Source organism: Schistocerca nitens, chromosome 1, assembly GCF_023898315.1.
Source record: "Schistocerca nitens isolate TAMUIC-IGC-003100 chromosome 1, iqSchNite1.1, whole genome shotgun sequence".
In the NCBI taxonomy this organism is placed as follows: domain Eukaryota; kingdom Metazoa; phylum Arthropoda; class Insecta; order Orthoptera; family Acrididae; genus Schistocerca; species Schistocerca nitens.
In genome coordinates this window covers 1,082,977,024-1,082,997,902 of record NC_064614.1, presented here as the reverse complement: position 1 = coordinate 1,082,997,902, position 20,879 = coordinate 1,082,977,024, and the positions used below count along the sequence as shown (strand labels likewise).

Sequence of the window (20,879 nt, the reverse complement as noted above, 5' to 3'; positions counted from 1 at the left end):
TTACAGCAGACTAGGGATGCTAATGTAACTATTGGTTCCCAAACTACTTTTACTAGGTTGGAGAACTGAATAAATGACATAGTCGAGCAGAAGATACAAGAGCAAATTGACTCAACTGTCAGTAAACCTAATTCTAAAGGAGATTTGATAAAAAATTAAAGAGCAGGAACTAGAGAAAAAAATTGAGAACTGAACAAAAGGCTAGTTAAAGATAGTAACAGATTATCAGGAGATTTCAACTAACAAATAGGACAAATTTGTCCAAACAGTTTCCTGCATTTAAACCAGATGGTGACATACATCCAATCTACTTTGTAAGTGTGTTCTCCACATCTTTACCAAAGAGGTGGAAAGATTCCAAGAAAATATATTTTGAACTTAATTACTCAGTAGGTGACATGGCGGAATAAGGGAACCACTCATTCAAAAGACAATTTCCAGAAAAAAAAATCAAAAGAAAGTATTGATCACCTGGTACACAGGATACTAGAATTGCTTGATCCCAAATAATATAACAGAACATGCTGTAGTTATAAGAAATATTCTGAGGGCATTTAACTAGATCTAAATATTTAGATAAGCCATTAGGGGACACAATTGGTAAAAATTTTTATTAGGAGACTACCTTACTATGTGAGGAAAGAAATATGATATCAGGACCACTATCAATGATCTAACCTTTATATAAGGCCAGGATACATTTAATAAAGAATGGGGGAATTACACACAGTCAAAAAATCCCAGCGAAAGCAGTGAAGATAACTGTTACCCATCAAAAATTCAAAACAAAAGAAGAATGTAACTTCTGTCATGCAAATAAAAGGACCAACAATCAGAGAAACAACACGAGATATGGCAAATCAAACAATACCACAAATAATTTAGACAACCATAAATCCTCTAACATGTCTTTTTCTGGATCAGGTGTCTTCAAATGGATCTCACCCTATTCCAATGTCAGGAAACGAGAAACATCCTGATGTAAGGTCTAGGATCCAGGATGCAGCCATAGGCCCGTACACGGTGAGGCTAATTGCTTCCACCCACATCATACCGAAGCACACGTGGTTGTTGGAAGAAGGTAAAAATAAAATGTGAAGACCATATTAAACCAATGATAGTCGAGAATGCATTTGATAATAATGTAACTATTTATACAGATATTGCAGGTGAAGTTTTATTGATACACCAAGATTTCCTAGCAAAATTGTGACACAGGAATGCGAGGTCAATACTACTCTTAACTGGTATATATACAGTGGGGATTACCGGAAGTAAAGAAAAATTAATAAAGGAAGAAATGAATTCATTGATATCAACTAATAATTTTAAATTAGTGGTTCCTAATATAAATCTGAACATACTACTACGGGTAGACTGGTTACTTAAAATATTGTTAAGTATCGAAACTAATGAGCTGTACTGGACATGGGGAGATTCCGTGTATAGAGTAGAGAGTAATAAACAAACAATTAAGCCAAATTTATCAGCAGATAAGGTTCATTTACTAGCAACAGCTAAAGTAATGAATACTAATTGTAACCTGGAGAACTACGAGGAACTCTGAAAACAAATACAGGTAAAATCTTGGGAGTCAAATGTTCTAACAATTGAACAAACACAGGAATTGTATGATTTTTTATTACAATAATTACAGATGTTTCACCAGGTGTCAACCCATGAATGATCCATGATGATTATCCCTTTTAAAACCAAGATCAATGTGGATATGGGATGAGAGGACATCAGAAGTGTTTCAGAATACCAAGCAAGCTTTGATAGAAGCACCCATACTGAAACACCCAGTAATGCATTAACCATTCAAGTCTGCAACTGATGCATCGAAGTACGGGATAGCATGCGAATTACTTCAAGGTGAATAAGATCGACAAGTAGGAGAACACAATACAATCACTTTTTAAAGCAAGAGTTTATTTAAAAATGAATTAAAACTATACAGCAACAAAAGCATAAAAAATTAAATATAGTTATTCGTTATTTAAAGAAAGTAACCTCACAATATCTTTTAACTGAGTGCCAAATAATGCAAGGTACTTGGGCACAGCCCATCTCCAAGACAGAATGATGTCCACTTGCTGCTTGTTTTTAGACAATGTGCTTTGGAGGTATGTTCCAGCCATGAAAGAATGGCACTCACAATAAAAAGTAGTGTCATTGTAGAAGGAGAACAAATGAAGTAGTAAAACTGTCATTCTATCTTACATTCTCAGTCATTTTGCATGTCAAAATGTAATCTTGTTGTGGAAGATATCTGTATCCTAAAAGTGGTGATACGACTATAATATCTCTCTCTCTCAGAATAAGTAACTCAGTGCACAAAGAAGCTTAAATAAATTGGTGTTGAAAGAAGAAATATTGTCGGTCAATACATAAAAATTGAGCAGTATTCTAGCTTTCTTTAGCCTCAGGAACTGTGTGTGTGTGTGTGTGTGTGTGTGTGTGTGTGTGTGTGTGTCCATCTTTAGCAGCACTACTTCACAGATTTTATGTCTTTACATGAGATTTTCAATTTAAAAATTAATTTTTGAAATGAGGTTCGTTTTGATATCTTACTGAGCCTTAACTTAAGTCAGTCTTCCACCTTCTGTAGCAGTGGAACAAAGCTAGAATGAACAACAAGTTTTACATGCTAGAATTAAAAATTTATAACTACACAAAACTTACATGTCACCCTCATTCACAGCTTAATAATCTTTGGACTGCGAGTTGTTCTAAAGTATGATGTAAACTGCTTGATGAAGAGGTTGCTGACATTAATTTGCTTTCACTGGGGGGTATTCATGGAGGTACAGTTTAGTTTTTTGCGCCATGTGCAGAACATAAATGGGCTCAGTTAATAGATTGAAAAAATCTATAAGCTACATGAATATTGGATATACTGTAAAAAATACACAAGAAACCCGGTGTGCACACATTTACATTTTGGAAATTCTAAAACTTGGCAAGTTTAAATGTGTAGTTTAACAGGTACATATATCATTAGTGTAACTTTACCATATACATTATGGTGGTGGAGCAGTATGCCAGGTACACCCAGAGAGAAAGTGATGGACAAAATTGTGAAAGGCCTATGACAGCTAGTAGAGGAGTCAAACCTGATCCATATAACCGAAGAGCTGTCACTAGAGACAGCCAGTAAGATCTGACAGACAGTAAGATCGGCACATTCTTTTCATAGTCGATACAAGTTCGAAGATAAAGTACATTATCCTCCACAAGGATATAATTATTTGACTGTTGCTGCTTTGATATTCACAACTATTTTACTTTGAATTTTCTGAGCGAGAGTTGTGTGACATTAGCATCATTCAGCAAGGAATGAAATAAATTTAAAATAAGTGTTTTGCACTCAGAGAGGGTTTTACTAGTGGGCATAGCAACGAGAGTATTGGTAAACCTAATGCTGAGGTGAGGACATAATTGGCCACGCGAGTGATAGAGCGACAGAATACCATCACTTATCAGTAACATCATGTGTTAGGTCAAACATTTTCAGAATCACCAACATGGAACAAAGCTCTGAAATTTTCTTCACCAACACTAATTTACTTCTCAACACAGCAAGGGAGAATTCCTGAAATAGGGAGAGATGATTGCGAGGTTGCAGATGAGGTTAGAGGGAGTGGGGAACAATTTCTTACAGAAGAATTTTTGTTGTCTTCACTTAAAATTTCATTTTTGTTTGAATTAAAAGTATCACACTCCATTTAGGATAGTTGACATTAAATCTGAAACAATTGGCAACAGCTTGAATGATGTGCAATCAGTGTGTCTGAGCACAGGTTGTTGGGGGCATAAAAGGGTCTCCACTTATGTCTTGCACTTATTTGTAAGTGTTGATGAAGGTTCATCAAATTTATACAGTTAGCAAAGTTCAGCAGCCATGTACCAACACACAAAATATATTCTTCTACTGGAATAACAGAAAGAAAGAGTAGAAAGTGACTGACCTCCTCTGCAACTAATGGCGCAGCATTTTCTGGGAGTAAACATGTAGCAGGATCTGTGACAATACTGGGAGCCATCTGTTTATCTTGTTTGTGCACCAGGTCTGAAGCTTCTGACACTGGAGTAGTCACAGCATTGTCCGACATAGCCACAGGTGACGAAAAACTTGTATCTAACACTTCTTCTGTCCTTGCTTTTAAAAGAATAACATCTCTGGAATCACTATTACTTTCACCACAAACTACCACGTCTTGTTCTCTGGTCCTATTTTTTCGTAACTCTTCGTCTCCTGTTTCATCATTCTGGTGATGTAACTGTTGCTTTTGGTGTTTCTGTTGATCACTCTTTTCATTTTCATCACAATCATCCTCATCATCGCCATCTTCTTCCTCTTCCTCCTCTTCTTCTTCTTCCTCCTCCTCCATTATTTCTTCCTCTTCAACCTCTCTTTCTGCCTCCTCTCCATCCTCATCTTTCCTTTCATTTTCTTCCCACCCACATTTTTGTTCGTGTTTATTATCTTGCTGTTTCTGTGGCGAATGCAATTGCTTCTGCTGGTCTTGCTGGTCAACCTGCTCGTCATTTCCTTCCTCCTTGCTTACTTCACTGTTCTCCTCCTCTCGTTCCTGTTGTTGTTGTTGTTGTTGTTGTTGTTGCTGCTCCTGTTCATTTTCTTCTTCTTCCTCTTCTTCTTCTTCTTCATCTTCTTCCTCCTCTTCTTGAGAGTGCTGCTGCTGTTGCTCTTGTTCCTCCTCCTCATCCTCCTCCTCTTCCTCCTGCACTTGCTGTTGCACTAGTTCATCTTCATCTTCCAGCTCTCCCTCCTTTTGTGATAACAATATGATATCATCCTGCAATATCTTGGTATCATCTGATTTCACCAAAGCTTGCTGTTCAGCATAAGCAGCTTTATTACTGCAGTGGTCAAAGGAAGGAACTTCACTGCAGTCTTCACACTCAGCAAGATCTGTGTCAAGTCGACGCCTTTTTGGGCTCTCTGGCATTACTGCAGTGTCCAGAAGATCTGCTTCACCAACTTCAATCTGTTTCCAAACAGAAAGAAAAAAATTACAGGAAGAAGTCATTCAACACTTACGTTTGAAATCTAAAAATTATGCATCACAAACACTATATTTACCAATACAAGAAAAAACAACCTAGTACAATGGGATACACATTACGAACACAATATATCCATCAAAATAGACACAGTTTGAGCTTTTCATGTACAAAGACCTTCCTGGGGATGACACGACCCCTTCTGCAGGAATCAAAATGGCTTCAACAAACTGTGTTCATGTGAAAGTCAGCTTCCTCTGTCTATCCACAAGATCTTGACTGGAATACATAGCAGTAACTAAGTTGTTGACGTGTTTTTTTGACTTTCACACAGTATCTGATACAGTTCCAGACTATTAGCTACTGAATACAATATGAGTTAATGGAATACTGGGCCAGCTTTGAGTGAATTGAACAGTTCCTAGCAAATAGAAGTTAACACATCATACTCAAAACTGAGAAATGTGAAAATAGTTGATGCTGTTGTACAGAACGTTATGTTCACAAATTTTTCATAGCACAGAACAATCCTCTAAACAAGCAGCTTCTGCCAAACAACTAATTATTAATAATTCCATTAACAAATGCAGGAAGATTTACACAAGCTTTACACTAGGTGCTCGGACTGCCGGCTGGCCCTTTAAACAGCAACATGTGTAATGTAATGTATTTAAATGGACAGGAGTAAGTAGAGTGTTTTAATGAACAAGACCCATTCAAAATCTAAATGTAAGAATAGTGATACAAGACTGGTATACATGGGGAGGACCAGAAGGAAACTGATTCAACGACAACGATTGAAACATACAAAATCCTTGTTTTACTGATTTTATTATTGTTCCTTAGAGTGTGACCTATATTAGGTAGGATTGAAGATAAAGAGAAGAGTCAAACATGATAATTTAAACAGGCTGCATGTTTTGTCAGAGGTTTGTTTATTCAGTACAAGAGCATCTTGGAAATGCTAAATGAACAACAATGAGAGACAATACAAAAGTGTGCAGCAGTAATACCTGCAGCTGTATTTATTACTTATATTTATTTACAGCCAGTTGAAGTGACACGGTTCCCAGCACTCGCGTTAAGTCAGCTTGTATACACATGCCACACGACGACGACACCTTCCCATACACCGCAGCATCGTCAACAGATGAACATAAATTGCTGCTCAACCTGTCCATCAGATAATATATGTATATACAGAACAAGAGTGGTCCTATTACACTTCCCTGGGGCATTCCTGATAACAGCCTCATCTCTGATGAACATTCGCCACCAAGGGCAAGGTACTGGGTTCTATTACGTAAAAAGTCTTCAAGCAACTTGCATATCTGGGAACCTAAATTGTACACTTGGACTTCTATCAACAGTTTGCAGTGGTGCATTATGCCAAACACTTTTCCAGTAATTTAGAAATATAGCATCTGCCTATTACCCTTCAGCCATGGCTTATAGGGTATCACGTGAGATAAGGGCAAGCCGAGTTTTGCACGAGCGGTACTTTCTAAAACTGTGCTGATTTGTGGACAGAAGCTTTTCTGTCTCAAGCAAATTTATTATACTCAAACTCTGAATGTGTTCAAGAATTCTGCAGCAAACCCATGTTACGGATATTGGTCTGCAATTATGCAGGTCCATTCTTTAAATATAGAGGATAACCTGTGCTTTTTTCCAGCTGCTTTGGACTTTGCGCTTTGCGAAAGATTCACAATAAATCCAAGTAGGGGGAAAATGTCACAGAGTATTCTCTGTAAAACCAAATTGGTATTCCATCTGATCCTGGTAACTTACTTGTTTTCAGCTGTTTCAGTTACTTCTCTAGACCACAGATGCTTATTTCTATGTCCTACATGTGACAGTGTGTACAAAGTTTCAAAGGATGGATTGCATGATTCTTGTGTGTGAATGATTTCTTAAAAGCGAAATTTCAGTTTTCCTTCTGCTGTCTTCTATATCCATCCCAGACTGCTCGACAAATGACTGGGTAGAAGCCTTCCCTTAGTGATTTTATGTATGACCATAATTTTCTTGTGTTCTCGGCAACATCTTTCGCTACAATATAATGGTGGAAGTAGTTGTATGCTTCGCAAATGGATCTTTTTACAGATGCATGAATTTCTACTAACTTTTGCCTGACAACATTTGCGTGATCTCTTTTGAACCACACCAATCTGTTTCCTCAGCATTTTCCAAGTTTTATTATTACACCACAGAGGGTCCTATCTGTCCTTCACTCTCGAGTGGGTGCACCTATGTATAAAGTGCACCAACCATAAATAAAATTTGTTTTGCACCATTCCACTGTTGCTTCACAATTACAAGCCCATACCTATTCCTTGATCATTGCTTCCATTAACACAGTGATAAATTATGTTTTCATGCTGTCAAGTGAGCAGTAGAAATATAAAATAATGGAAGAAAAAATTTACAAATGACCTAGATTACGAGATAGCAGCACAACTGCACAATAAGGCAGTTGTCTATGAGGTAATTAGTAATCGAGTAAGCCAATGGCTAGGATCTGATGCAACTGCACTGCTTAATTTTTCGAGCTGGTCATTACTGTGGCCTGTCCACGGCAACAGAATGATATAATGAAAGTTTATTTCATTATTATTTACTTTAACAGTGCTTTAGCTCAGATTATGTAAGTTTATTTTATTGTTGTTTAATTAAACTAATATTAACACTTTGAGGACTGAGCGCGAGTGTGGACGCTCAACCGGCTGGTACTGAGCGATTTCACAGTTTTTCTGAATTTTCTACAGCAGATTCTATACCACAGAAAATAGATTGCTCTTTTGCATTTAAAAACTATGTCCATTCCCTTCAGAGTACTGCAAAGAAATAAACATTTACGTCAGTGACAAGGGTTGTATATTAATTTGAGAGTATGCTGTTTTCCCAGCGGGAAGGGGGGGGGGGGGGGAATATTAGGTTTCACGACCTCTAAGGTACAGAGGATTGAAGTTGTTAGTTTTAAATGAATAACTGTTGAAATATGAACTTTTATTTTATTTAATAATCACACAGTTACATTGGCTTTTGTATGAAATATTTTGAAACATTTTGGAAAACAAAGCCCTACGTCACAGGTTTCACAATAATATCGCGTGTCTTTCCTTGAAACTTTACCATATCTGGCCTGGCTTGTTTCTGCGCTTACTTTGCACCTTCTCTGGGGCCACTTAGACAATTTTGTGGGTGGAATTAATTTTGGAAAATGTCTTCCGCTTAGTCTGTTGATGGGTGAACTATTCTGAGAAGTGCACGAGTCTAAGAGGCCACCTTTGTGAACCAAGTTCTCTGCTAACTCTGTAATGTATTCAACCAGATGTTTGCTTGTATTCCGCGATGTTTTGTACAAAATGTATGAATTTACAGTCATGAGCATGAAAATGTGAAAGAAAACTTTTATCCACCACTTTATTTGTTTTCGTTCAAAAGGATAGTACGCCATTAGCTGTTCGCTATGATCCACACCAGATTTTTTTACTGTTGTAGTCCAAAACACAGTCTGGCTTCATTTTTTTCCACCATTCCAAATTTAGTTTTTACACTGAAATTTGTTGCTGTCATTTTATGCTTTGTTGTCAAAAGAAAAATGTCTCTGTTGACCTTCCATTTTACAAACAGTAAGTGATCTCATCTGCGAAACGGTTTCATTTTTTTTTTTTTCAATTTATGGCCAACAAGATCCCTTGGTAGTCCTTTACTATTTTTCTGCACAGTACCAACTGCCTTAGTTCTTCACCCCCCCCCCCCCCCCACCACACACACACACACACACACACACACACACACACACACACACACACACACAAATTATCCAGTAAATCAGGGCTGGTTTAAAAAGCGGTCCTTGTATAATGTGTGACCTTTATTATGAAACGAATGACACAATCTGTCTACAATGTGTAAAATGCTGTTATCGGCATTACACTGTTTCCAAGAATAAATTTCACAGTTCAGGACATAACCACTTTTACTTTCACATAGCATAAAAAATTTTACGCCACATTTATTAGGCTTATTTTTCATCCACACACTAAAACTCAGTCTACCACGAAAAGGGCAAATTCCTTCATCTATAGTAATATTTTCACCTGGCTTGTAAGCCTTTCCACTTTGGGTCACCCATCTGTCGAATATAGGTCTTACCTTATGAATAGGATCGTGACCTACCAGGTTTTTAGGAATATATGTTGCTTTATCTACGAGATGTAACATTCGTAGAATTGACAAAAATATCTCTCTTGGCAGACACTTTGCCGCAAATGAGGACTGCAACACGGGATTTGTTGACAAGTAGTCAGACAGTTTTGGTTTCTTGACTAGGCACATATACAAAATAATACCAAAAAATTTATACAGTTCACTGAGTTTCACTGTTGTCCACTTACGCCACACTGACTGAGGCTTCAGTTTTCCTGTAGCACTTAGTGTCTCTATTGTCATTCTAGCGTAGCAGTTGTCTCTCATTTGATTAGTCTCACCAGTTCTTCAACGAAAAAGCGCGTGAAACAATCAAACACTGAAGAATGTTGGTCAATCCCATCTTGAATCCCACAGGATTCAGAAAAAATAGGAAGCTGGGGAGTGATTGTATCGTCATCTGTCCACGGGCCAGAAGAATATGGCAAATTGCAATGACCAGTTGTGTTTGTTGTGACAACGATGTCAACAGCCTCATCTTCACGTCTTCCTGACGGTTCACCGTCCAAAGTATCGTTTTCATCTATAAGAAAATTCGTAAAAATTATCTTTTTTCTGACCAGGAATCAAACCACAGAATTACGGAAAATTCGGACAGTAAATAGCTTACCATCACTAATGTCAAAATCTGCAATTTCTTCATCTAATTCTGAACCACTATTGTTCAACAAAAACTGTATTTCTTCATCTCGCAAGGCCATGACGAAAATAAAACGCAAAGCTATCAGCCGACAACAATCTAAAGTTTCGAACTGCCGCGAGCCTGTTGTTAAGTCGAGCGTGAGTGCGGCAAAGCAAATGACTCAAAATATACTCCTGTACCATCTCCAACAGTGACATATGCTGCCATCTATAATTTTTTCTTGGTACTAGGATAACCAGAAAGTACTTTTAAACCTACAGAATATGAAAGTCCTGCGCTGGGAGTCGTTAACATCGCTGATAATCGGCCGACATAGGAGCTACGTCGCTCGTCTCGAAAGTGTTAAATAGTGATTTTGCTAATACATGTTTACCTTAGTAACAAAGACCGCCATTCTTTACATGTGTACAAAGTATACCGCGTACCTGCTCACTTTATGAAAAACAGTGCACCTGCCTGAGGGTTAATCCAATTGAAACTTCCTGGCATATCAAAACTGTGTGCAGGGCCAAGACTTGAACTCGGGACTTCTGCCTTATGTGGGCATTTGCTCTATTGACTTAGCTACCTAAGCACACCTAACAACCCATCCTCACAGCTTTACTTCACCCAGTACCTCGTTCTCCTACCTTGCTGGCCAAAGTAAAGTTGTGAGGACAGGAGGTTCCGAGTTGAGTCTTGGTCCAGCACACAATTTTAATCTGCCAGGAAGTTTCAATTCAGCGCACTCCGCTGCAGAGTGCAAATTTCGTTTTGTTTAATCCTTTACTTGGATCATATGTTTCCAGAGTCTGATTCACAATCAATTTGAACCTTGCCTATAATTCCTATAGGTCTGTCACATTGGGACTAAATTATGTCCATTCTCCATTATCTAAGTGGGTTGCTAAAAAACTGTATCATCCTTTTCTTGTGTAAATAGTCTCCTGGCCTTCTTGACAGATTTATTAATTTTAGTAACCATCGTTGCTGTGATGGGACCATGGTCTCTATACTGACATTATCAAAAAGGTCAGGCCTGTTTACAGCTATAACATCTAAATTATTTCCAATGTGTGGGTTATCTAGCAAATTGTTAAAGGCATTTACAGAAAACATTCAAGACTACTTCACGAGATTGTGTATCTACACCACCTGCAGTGAATACATAGCCTTCCCATTTTATCCTTGGTAGATTAAAATTGCCTCTAGATACTGTATGATTTGGGTATTCCCACATTACTGAGCTTCTGTTATGGTGGAATCATGTGGCCAGTAAAACCATCCCATAATTAAAAATTATTCCATTCTGTCTTGATGTGATGGTATAGCAACCTTCTATTGCTACTACTTTAGAAACTGTCATAGATTGCACAATTCTTAAGTTAATAAAGAATATTGCGTGCGTGACTTATGACTGTTCCTTAAATAGCTCCGATAATTAACTTGAATTTACCTAGGCCTAATACTTGTCTTCAGATAACTTCACAGTCATATTCAAATTTGACCTTGATAGACATATTACTGTTGACATCAATGAACACTCCCCCTCCTATATTTCTAATCTGTCTTTTTGATACATGTTCCTGTCCTCACTTAATATTACGGAGCTTTTTACTTCGGGTTTCAGCCAGCTCTCTGTTCTGAGAATAATTTGAGTGCAACAATTTTCCTGGAGGGCATTACGTTGAACACTTCAACAATTTACTGTTACAATTTTGATGGTCAAAGCGTGTCTACTTCATGTACGATCTGATTTCACTCGTGAGTCAGCCAGATGTCATCGTCACTTCAGCCATCTGCCTGTAGGAACTGAGGATGTCCTCAGTAATCAAGCAACAGGCATCATTGGTACTGACATGAGCAGGAAGTTCCAGACTATTGCACCCTGCACCCATGACAGCTGCAGGCAGGGCCTCCTGCACATCTCTGGTGAAGCCCTGGCAGGTACACCGAGTGCACAATGGAATTTTTTCTGGCCCTGGACGATGTTTCGCAAAGGGCTCCACAATGTGCCTAACACTGGAGCTCCCGATAATCATTTAACTGCTCCCCCTGCATGCCTGCGCAGACCCTGCTGAACGAGCAGACACCTGTCCACTCACAGAGTAAATGGGCAAGACCAGATAATCAGCCTCAACACTAACACCCTGTCTCAAGTGAAGTGACAGTGTAACAATCAACCACTAACCCTGCAGTGAGTGTGGATCCCCACATTGTATATGCTGGAATGGGCTTTGACAGCAGAGCCTGTAAGTGAAACAAGGGACACCTGAAGCTTCACCAACAGAGACCATCAGCTGACTGAGCTATGGTCAACAGTTATTGGCCATTCAAACAAACTGCGCTACAGACTGCACGAATGTACACTTTACCATTATTAAAACACAACACCATACCTCTCAAATACAAAAAAACACAATGAATTTAAGAACTAAACTTTGCAAGCACACAAAAACTAATAAAGAATTTAAAAATTAAACAATGAACAGAAATAGGAAAGCTAAGTATTGCACCAAGTCAGACTTTTTAGTGAATTCAATTTTCCAATGATTTCCTCTATTACCATAGTCAGGAGTTCTCTTCTAATAATAGGCCACAGGGCACTTTCATATTTAGTTGGCTGATTTATCTCATGGAGACATCATCAAGTCACAGAACTTTCATATGCTACAAGAGGTTATGTTGATGTCTACAATGGAGGTAAATTAGCAGTGATGCTGATTTGGTTAGAGGGTGGGTAACACTGCTTGTTTCTTTGTAGTGTTCCAACATTGTGTGTCCATTTCCATACACCACTAAAGAACTTAGTGACTGTTTTGGTGAAGTTAGTACCTGTATATCTTGATCTCAACGGCTTCTTTGGCAACAGAAACCCAGTAGCTAGACACATGGGGAAATAGTTTTGTTTCATTAAACATGATGATCCACTTTTTTATATTACTGTGTTTAGCAACAGTACATTTGTTGAAACAGAGATATTTAATGTAGTTTTCTGTGTACCATTCTAAAACCTTGTGTACTGACTGACCACCACATTCCCAAGAATTTTATATATAGGCCATTTTCCTTCTGTCCCCATTTCATTGGTGTACTTCATATTAGTGTGCATAATATTCACATGACCAATCTACAGTTGAAGAGCTTTAATCCCATGTGACCAGATCATACAGTGTTGTTGACATAACAAAATAAGGGAGATGAAGTAAAGGTACTTTAATTTGAAGTGTGTTCTTCAAAATGTTTCATAATGAAATTACACGCTGCCAGAGACAATGGAAAATACATGGCTATTCTGTCAGTCATTTCAAAAAATTTACCATGATAAAAAAATTAGTGGTCATCAGTGTATGCAGAAACAGTCTGATTATCTCATACAGGCAGCGGTTTGCCATGTCGAACGTCACAGTTGATTTCCCCACCACCAGAGATTGGTGGAACTAGCTACATGCTACGCCATGAGGCTGGTACCATCACCATGATGGCAGTGGGGGCCGGCCGGAGTGGCCGTGCGGTTCTGGGCGCTACAGCCTGGAACCGAGCGACCGCTACGGTCGCAGGTTCGAATCCTGCCTCGGGCATGGATGTGTGTGATGTCCTTAGGTTAGTTAGGTTTAATTAGTTCTAAGTTCTAGGCGACTGATGACCTCAGAAGTTAAGTCGCATAGTGCTCAGAGCCATTCTTTTGGGAGTGGGGACAAGAACGTGGCTTATCGCCTTGCACCAGTTTGGGGTGATGGCTGAGGTGTTTGTGACAGCGGGCTGGGACTGAAGCTGTTGGAGCTAGTCAGTTGGTGGAGTAACCTGAAGAACATGGTTCTGGTTGGAGCAACTCCCATGGGCCTAAATAAACTGGTGCGTGGGACAGTTACTGGATGAGACAATTGTCAGCATATGCGGAGCTTCTGTGTGGAGGACGACCTTGTGGATTGTACTTCCTGGGCGGATGCATAACAATTCTAGTGGAGGTGAACGAACAGCTTTGACAAGTCATAAGGAGCACTACCCGCGTGCTTTCACAACTAACGGTGGCATCCTGATAGTATTGTGATTGAGGTGATACACTGCATTATTCACAAACCGTACACCAAGTGAAAATTCCCTGCATGAAAGTCAGTGGGTGTTGTGTTATTAGCTGTTTGTTGTTTATGGCATGCAACAATGTTTGCTGTCATGCAGAGTAGGTATCATTGTGTCACTATATGCTGTAGGCATGATTTTGTGTATATTTCAGAAATTGGTTGTTTAGGCCTACCACTGTGAATGTAAATCAACTGGTTGCTCCAGTGGTTTTAAGAGTTTATTGTGTTACTCATTTTTGTGACTGAGCCTATGGCTCACTTTCATTGCATTAAGGTTTTGTTATTATTTTTATGTGAATATTTATTGAGTAAGAAGTTATTCAGACATAAGTGTGGGTAGTTTGGCATTGTTGTGGGTAGCTGGCAATTCAATTGTCTGGTGACAGTAGGTGTAGTTAGAGGTTACTTTTACGCAAAGCTAAGTTTTTGGACATAATAAGTTTTACAGTTTTTTTCTGGTTATGGCTGAATGCCAGATATTGTAAATTGTTATGATGGCACAAGACTGAATTTGTTCTGTACTTGTGTTTGTTCCATTATTTTTAACTGTTTTTTTTTTATCTACTTAAAGCTCTTTCAGGCTACAGAAAGATACATTTTGTTCTACTGTAATGGTTTACCATTTTGTTAACTGAAATTTGGATTCTTAATAACAAACTGAGCTCCACATCTGCACAACCCCCCAGCTTGAACCAGACACCATCTAAACCCCACAAAACATTTTGTTAGCAGAGTGTAGTTTCACTGTGCTAGTGAAGGCGCACTCTGATAGCATTAAATTACAGATAGTGGACTGTGTTTTGCTTTCTTGTGTGCTGTTTCAGCCATGGCGGTGAGGGATGTGCCGGACATGGCCTGGCTTAGAGAGAATGGGCTCTTGTATGACGTGGCAATGGAAGGGGAGGTGAGGAGTTTGGGGCAATACGGTGGTGGAGCTGTCCCAGTGGCTTTGGCAGGTCATGCATATGCTGATGCAGTTAACAGCGCAAAGACTTGTGTAGAACTGTCACTGTTGTTAGTTTGGCTCTCTCATAATTTGCACTTCTTGTGCAATTCTCGCAATGTGAATCACATTCATGGGACCAGGTGCAATGGTTACAAGCAAGAGCAATGCATTATAAGAATACAATTAATAATCTGTTAGGAATTGTTGGGGAAGAAAATAGATATGTGTTAAATGGGTGTATGGGAAGCTGACCACGTTAGAAGTAATAATTGCTGAATTATTATTAGTATATTCAGTGCAAAGAAGCCAAACCGTCTTGAATAAAGTGGTGGAAGATGATACGTAATGTTATTGTTTCACTGTCAGTAAAGACTAGTTTATTTAACTGTTTGGCACAGTGAATTTATTTGTGAGGATGTAATGCATTTTCAAAATGAGGTAGTCTCCTGTCAGTCTGAACTGTGTTGTTCCACCTGGCGAAGTACAGTAGTCGGGACAAGTTTGTCAGGGTTCAGTCTGGTGTACTTCTATTGATGCAGCACATGTTGTTGTACAGTCAAGTCTAGACAGTGAAAACAAGAGCAATGACTAAGATTTTAGTATGCGTTATGTATATAACTACCTCCTTGACACGTTTCGTTATGTTTTAAATGTGCCTAACTGTGAATGAATCTAATTTCAAGGTGCTTGACATGATAATGTCATATGTCTGTATCATTGCCTGGAATACTCCGGCCATGTGGGATTGTGTCTCTTTTTACTATTTCCAGACCTGATGTATGTTGTTTGTATGCTGGCTGGGAGGAGGCCCGACTTCAGGAGTGAGGGCAGGATTGTACTGTATCGAATGGGACAGTTGACAGTCGATTTTCTCAACAGCGGGGATTATTTCCAAGTGAAATGTCGTGCTCCTGCTGCTGGAGTGCACATGGTGTATGCACGTGATGGTCACGAGTGCCACCACTGTCGCACTGGGGACAGCTTCAGATGGAGGGAGACAGTTAGCTGGAGTGACTGGAACTAGCAACATCTTCTGAGGGTGGCACAATTACCACAGTGAGAGTTGGGACAAGTTTGCAGCGCGTCACATGGTGCTGGTTTGGCATGGCGGCAGTTGTGTTTTTAACAGCAGGCTGGGCATGATGCTGACAAGAGCTAGTCAGATGCTGGAGTGACATGAAGAATACATTTCTGGACAGAGGCAATTCCACCAAGTGCCTCAAGAAGCTAGTTTGCAGGACAGTTACCAGAAGAGACAACATTCAGCACAGGTATGACTGCCATGCGGACAACAGCCTAGCAGAGCGATTGCTGTTTTTCCGGGGCAGATGCACAGCAATTCCAGTGGAGGTGAAGGAAAATCTTTGGCAAGTCATAAGGAACGCTACCTGAGTGCTTTCACAATTATGGTGACATCCTGGTGGCATTATGATTGAGGCAGTACAAAGTGTTACATGTGAACTGTGCATAGAGTGTAGCTACTTGTTTACAACTTCCCACATGGAAGTCAGCAGGTTCTGTGTAACTAGTTGTTTGTTTATGCAGGGTAGGCGACGATGTATGACGAGAGGCAAAATAGGCATGATCGTGTAGTTATGAGCTGAGGGAGTGATTTACAGTATTAATCCTTTGAATGCCAAGGCAACGATCTATTGTTACACTCTATCAATGCAATTACTGGCATAGTGTCAATTCATTGGTACTCTATTTACTTTCCATTCGCTTATAAAATTCAACACTAGATATTGCTGGTGTTCTAAAGTGTTGATTTACGTGTACACTGATAGTTATCGTTTTCCAGGTGTTGTTGCAGTGAAATGTCAACAACTGGTAATTCTGCTGTTCTGTTGTTTGTTTGTTAACATCGTGTTTCGTAATACTTGTTTACATTTTGTTATTCCATTGGAAGTTTTTGTTTTTGTGCAGTATCGTTACTTAATATTGTTTTGTGCTATTTTTCTTTGAGTTGATGTTTCCAGTTTGTTTATTTCATTCACTTTTCTGATTTTTTTTTTTTTTTTTTTTTTTGAATGTGTCCAAGAATGAAATTTTCAAGTTATTGGAAAATACTAGTGATACAGAGTATTTCTGAGAAAGTATCAGCAGTTCAAAAAGTGAAAATGATTTTCTTGCTGGTATATTGATTAAAAGAGAAGGCAGAATGGAAAATTGAAGTGATTGCACACAAAACACTACAGTTGCTACCTCATCTGCTTCACAATGTGCCTGGGCCCAAACATATGCCACCAGTGGTATCTTCTACAATTGAATATTTCAATTTATTTTTCACTGCACCATTACTTCAGTATAAAATTTATAAATGTCACAATAGCTGAAGTACGAGGTTTCATCACATTCTTACTGAATATTTTACTTAACAATAGACCTACATCATTTTCGTTCTGGAGCACTATACGATCTAAGGCATATCCATGGTTTGGTAAAAGGTGTTCTGTTCTAAAACAGAAGTGTCAGGTGGTACAGAACTGCATACATTGGGCAGACTAATGTAGTGTCCAATTATTATAATAATTATCTCTGTACATAATGGTAAAAAATTTATTTTCTTATATCATTTTCCTAAAAAATTGTATAAATTTTATGGACATTAGTTAGCATTCTTTAAATTGAGTGTAGTGTTAATTATATGGAAACTCAATCAAATTTATATTATTTTTTAAAATAATTTTTGTTTTGACACTTATAAACAATTTAAAGTGAACAAGTGTGACAATCTGTGTATACTGCAATAAACTAAATACTTTCCTGGGTAAGTGGTAAGTTTTTCACATTTTTAAATTGATTGCAGCTTGATATATGGAAATTTAAACAATACTGGATGCCAATATAAAAAAATAATCACTTTTTAGCATCCACTGCTTAAAATGGCTGACTGCAAAAGCGTTAAGCACAAAATTTATTGTTTATCACTGCAAATGTAAATCAATTTGTTACTCCAGTAGTTTTTACAGTTCACTGTGTTATTGAGTTTATGTGAATGGCAATGGCTCACTGTAGTTGCATTAGGATTCTTCTGTTATTGCTCTTATGCGAATGAGTTATAAATGTTATTGTATAAGAAATTATTCAATCATAAATGTGAGTAGTTTGGCAGTGGTGTTGGTAACTGATGTTTCTCGTCGTCTTGTGGCAGTTGCAATAGTAGATCAAGATGAGTTAGAGGTTATCTTTACTGACCCTAGGTAAGGTTAAGTATTCTTTGTCACTGTAAATTTTTGTTGTTATTTATGGTTATGGCTAAATGCAAAACACTGTAAACTGTTATGTTGTGTCCTGTCATCCATTATAGGACAAGATTGAATTTGTTCTGTATTTGAATGTGTTCCATTATTGTTATGGGAATAATTGTGGTATTTTTATTTTGACCTTACTCAAAGTTCTTTCAGGCTACAGAAATATTTATTTTGTTTTATTGTAAGTAGTTTACTATTTTGTTAGTTGAAGTTTGCATGTCTGATAAAATAATTGTTAAACTGAGCTCCACATCTGCACTACCCCCAACCCGAACTCCACTCCACTTCACTTAAATCCCACACTACAGTGATTTGTCAATAGCTTAAATACATATTCCACAGGGATCTTTCATGCACAAAGAGACCACATCCAAACTCATCATAATTTTGTCTGGAGCGATTCAGATTCATTGAATTATGTCTGCAAGCAGTTGGGTATTTTTAATATGACGTTCCCACCCACAATGGCGTAATTTGGCCAACTAAATATAAAGGTAGCACAAGGGCTATTAGCAGAAGTGAAATCCTGAAAATGATGACAGGGGAAGTTGTTGAAAGCCCGAGTTTGCCAACAAATTTGACTCGGCAAAAAATCCGAGAAATACATGTCCAAGAATGTTGCTGTGAATAACTAGGTTCTCACATGTACAAAGAACAAACATGTATCCATACTCAAGAGCTGGTGTGTCAAGTGTTTTTCACATCTGACACACTGCCTCTTGAGTACAGGTACCTGTTTATTCTTATGATGTTCAGCAATTCTGTTGAGGCTGTATTAATAATACTGCCATTGGCTATGAAACGATACATAAGTAACACATGAACTTTAAAGCCCCACACATATCCATCCGCACATACATCCGCTGTGTGTGTGCGGATGGATGTGTGTGTGTGTGTGTATCCCTGTCCTTTTCCCCCCCCCCCTAAGGTAAGTCTTTCCGCTCCCGAGATTGGAATGACTCCTTACCCTCTCCCTTAAAACCCACATCCTTTTGTCTTTCCCTCTCCTTCCCTCTTTCCTGATGAAGCAACTGTTGGTTGCGAAAGCTTGAATTTTGTGTGTATGTTTGTGTGTCTATCGACCTGCCAGCACTTTCGTTTGGTAAGTCACATCATCTCTGTTTTTAGATATATTTTTCCCACGTGGAATGTTTCCCTTTATTATAAAATGTTATTACTGTGGTATGTGCTGGTCAGATCAGCAGATTATCTGATTAGCTATCTTCTGGCTATCAGTCATAAGTCATATACCTCCACCGTGAGTACAAAGACAAGCACTTCTCAGCGAATTAAGAAAAATCCAAGGTCACCCTTTCATTTGTTTGCTGATCCATAAATACTTAACAACTCTGCTCCAGAAATAGAATACGCTACAGAGGCTGTGCACTTACAAAATAACACCGTTGATATTGTGCAATACTGGAAGAAAATTTGGGAAGATAGTATAACTACAGATCTCAATAAATTTCGACGTATCTCTGAAAAACCAACTGGCTCTGATCACCCAAGAAAATCATGGGTAATTCTAAACCAGGGCTTCACAACATACGTGCTCGCAGAGCAAGCTGTGAGCAGCAAGGCGCGAGCACGGAGCAGCGCGAGCACGCTACCCCCACTACCGGACCAGAGCGGAGAGTGGGGACAGTCACGTGGGGTACACAACAGCTGCCGCCACTCGATGTAATCCGCGGCCAGCTGCAGGGATATCACTCACGAATTATTACTGCGACAAATGAAACAAATAAAGGAGAATGTACACGTGCCACATAATTTTATTAGCTTAGTGTATGCCTCTACCATCTGTAGACACTGAAACTAAAGAATTTCACAACAATCCTATATTTTCAACACTTTCTTCAACACTACTTAAAATATCACCTCCAGTTGTAATGTTCTTCATGGCTACTACATTGAGGAGCTCCTCCCTCACCTGAAGGTCTCTGTTAACACCTCTAATAAATATGGCAAGCTGCGCTGTTCCAGTGATATCAACACTTTCGTCCAGAGCTGGAGAATACGCCATAAAATCTTAACAGATATTTGCAAGCTGGCTCTGGACGTCGTCTGCCATGTCCTGTATGCGACGCATAATGGTCATGTTAGATAATGGCAAAATCCGAAACTGTTCAACTTGAGATGGACACAAATGTTCCGCTGCAACTACCAAACATTCTTTTATTAAATCGCCATCAGTTAAGGGGCGCAGGGATTTTGCTAAAAGCAAAGCAATTTTGTAACCCACTCTGAGAGCTGCCTCAGTTGATTTTTCTTCGTCGTCCAGATCTTCTTCGGATAGCTTCCTTTTATGTTTAATAACTTCCTGTGCACGGTCTGGTCAATCACATTTTCCACGTCCGTAGTCTTTCGCGTGGTACGACATATAATGTCGCTGCAAATTAAATTTCGTAAAAGAATTCACCATTTTGTGACATACTAAACATTTTGCAACACCATCTTTTTCAGTAAACAGATAAAATTCCTCCCAATGGGGGTTGAACTGCGAAAGCATGGTTGGGGTTACACAACGGCGACTTCACATGATTCTTAACCAGCGAAGTGACTGTTAAGAGCTGATCGTAGTACTTTAAACGTTACACAGTCGGCGCGAATTCAATAGGCACGCTGCGGCCCTATTCAAACGTGCGCGCGCATTTCCCCTCCCTCCCCTCCCGGCGTACTACACGACCTTGCAGCTGCTCGCGAGCACGTGCCTGAGCAAACGCGAGTACTCG

At 38.9% G+C, this 20,879-nt stretch overlaps 1 protein-coding gene across 2 annotated transcripts in view; it reads right to left on the bottom strand.

Annotated features, from left to right (window-relative positions):
* LOC126198471 (AT-rich interactive domain-containing protein 4B-like) overlaps window positions 1-20,879 on the bottom strand; it is a 159,032-nt gene that overhangs the window by 16,313 nt on the left and 121,840 nt on the right. For both annotated transcript variants that reach the window (XM_049934821.1, XM_049934831.1), the window contains one exon: window positions 3,972-5,012. In XM_049934821.1, coding sequence (XP_049790778.1) covers window positions 3,972-5,012 — 1,041 coding nt within the window. The remainder of the gene's footprint in view (window positions 1-3,971; window positions 5,013-20,879) is intronic.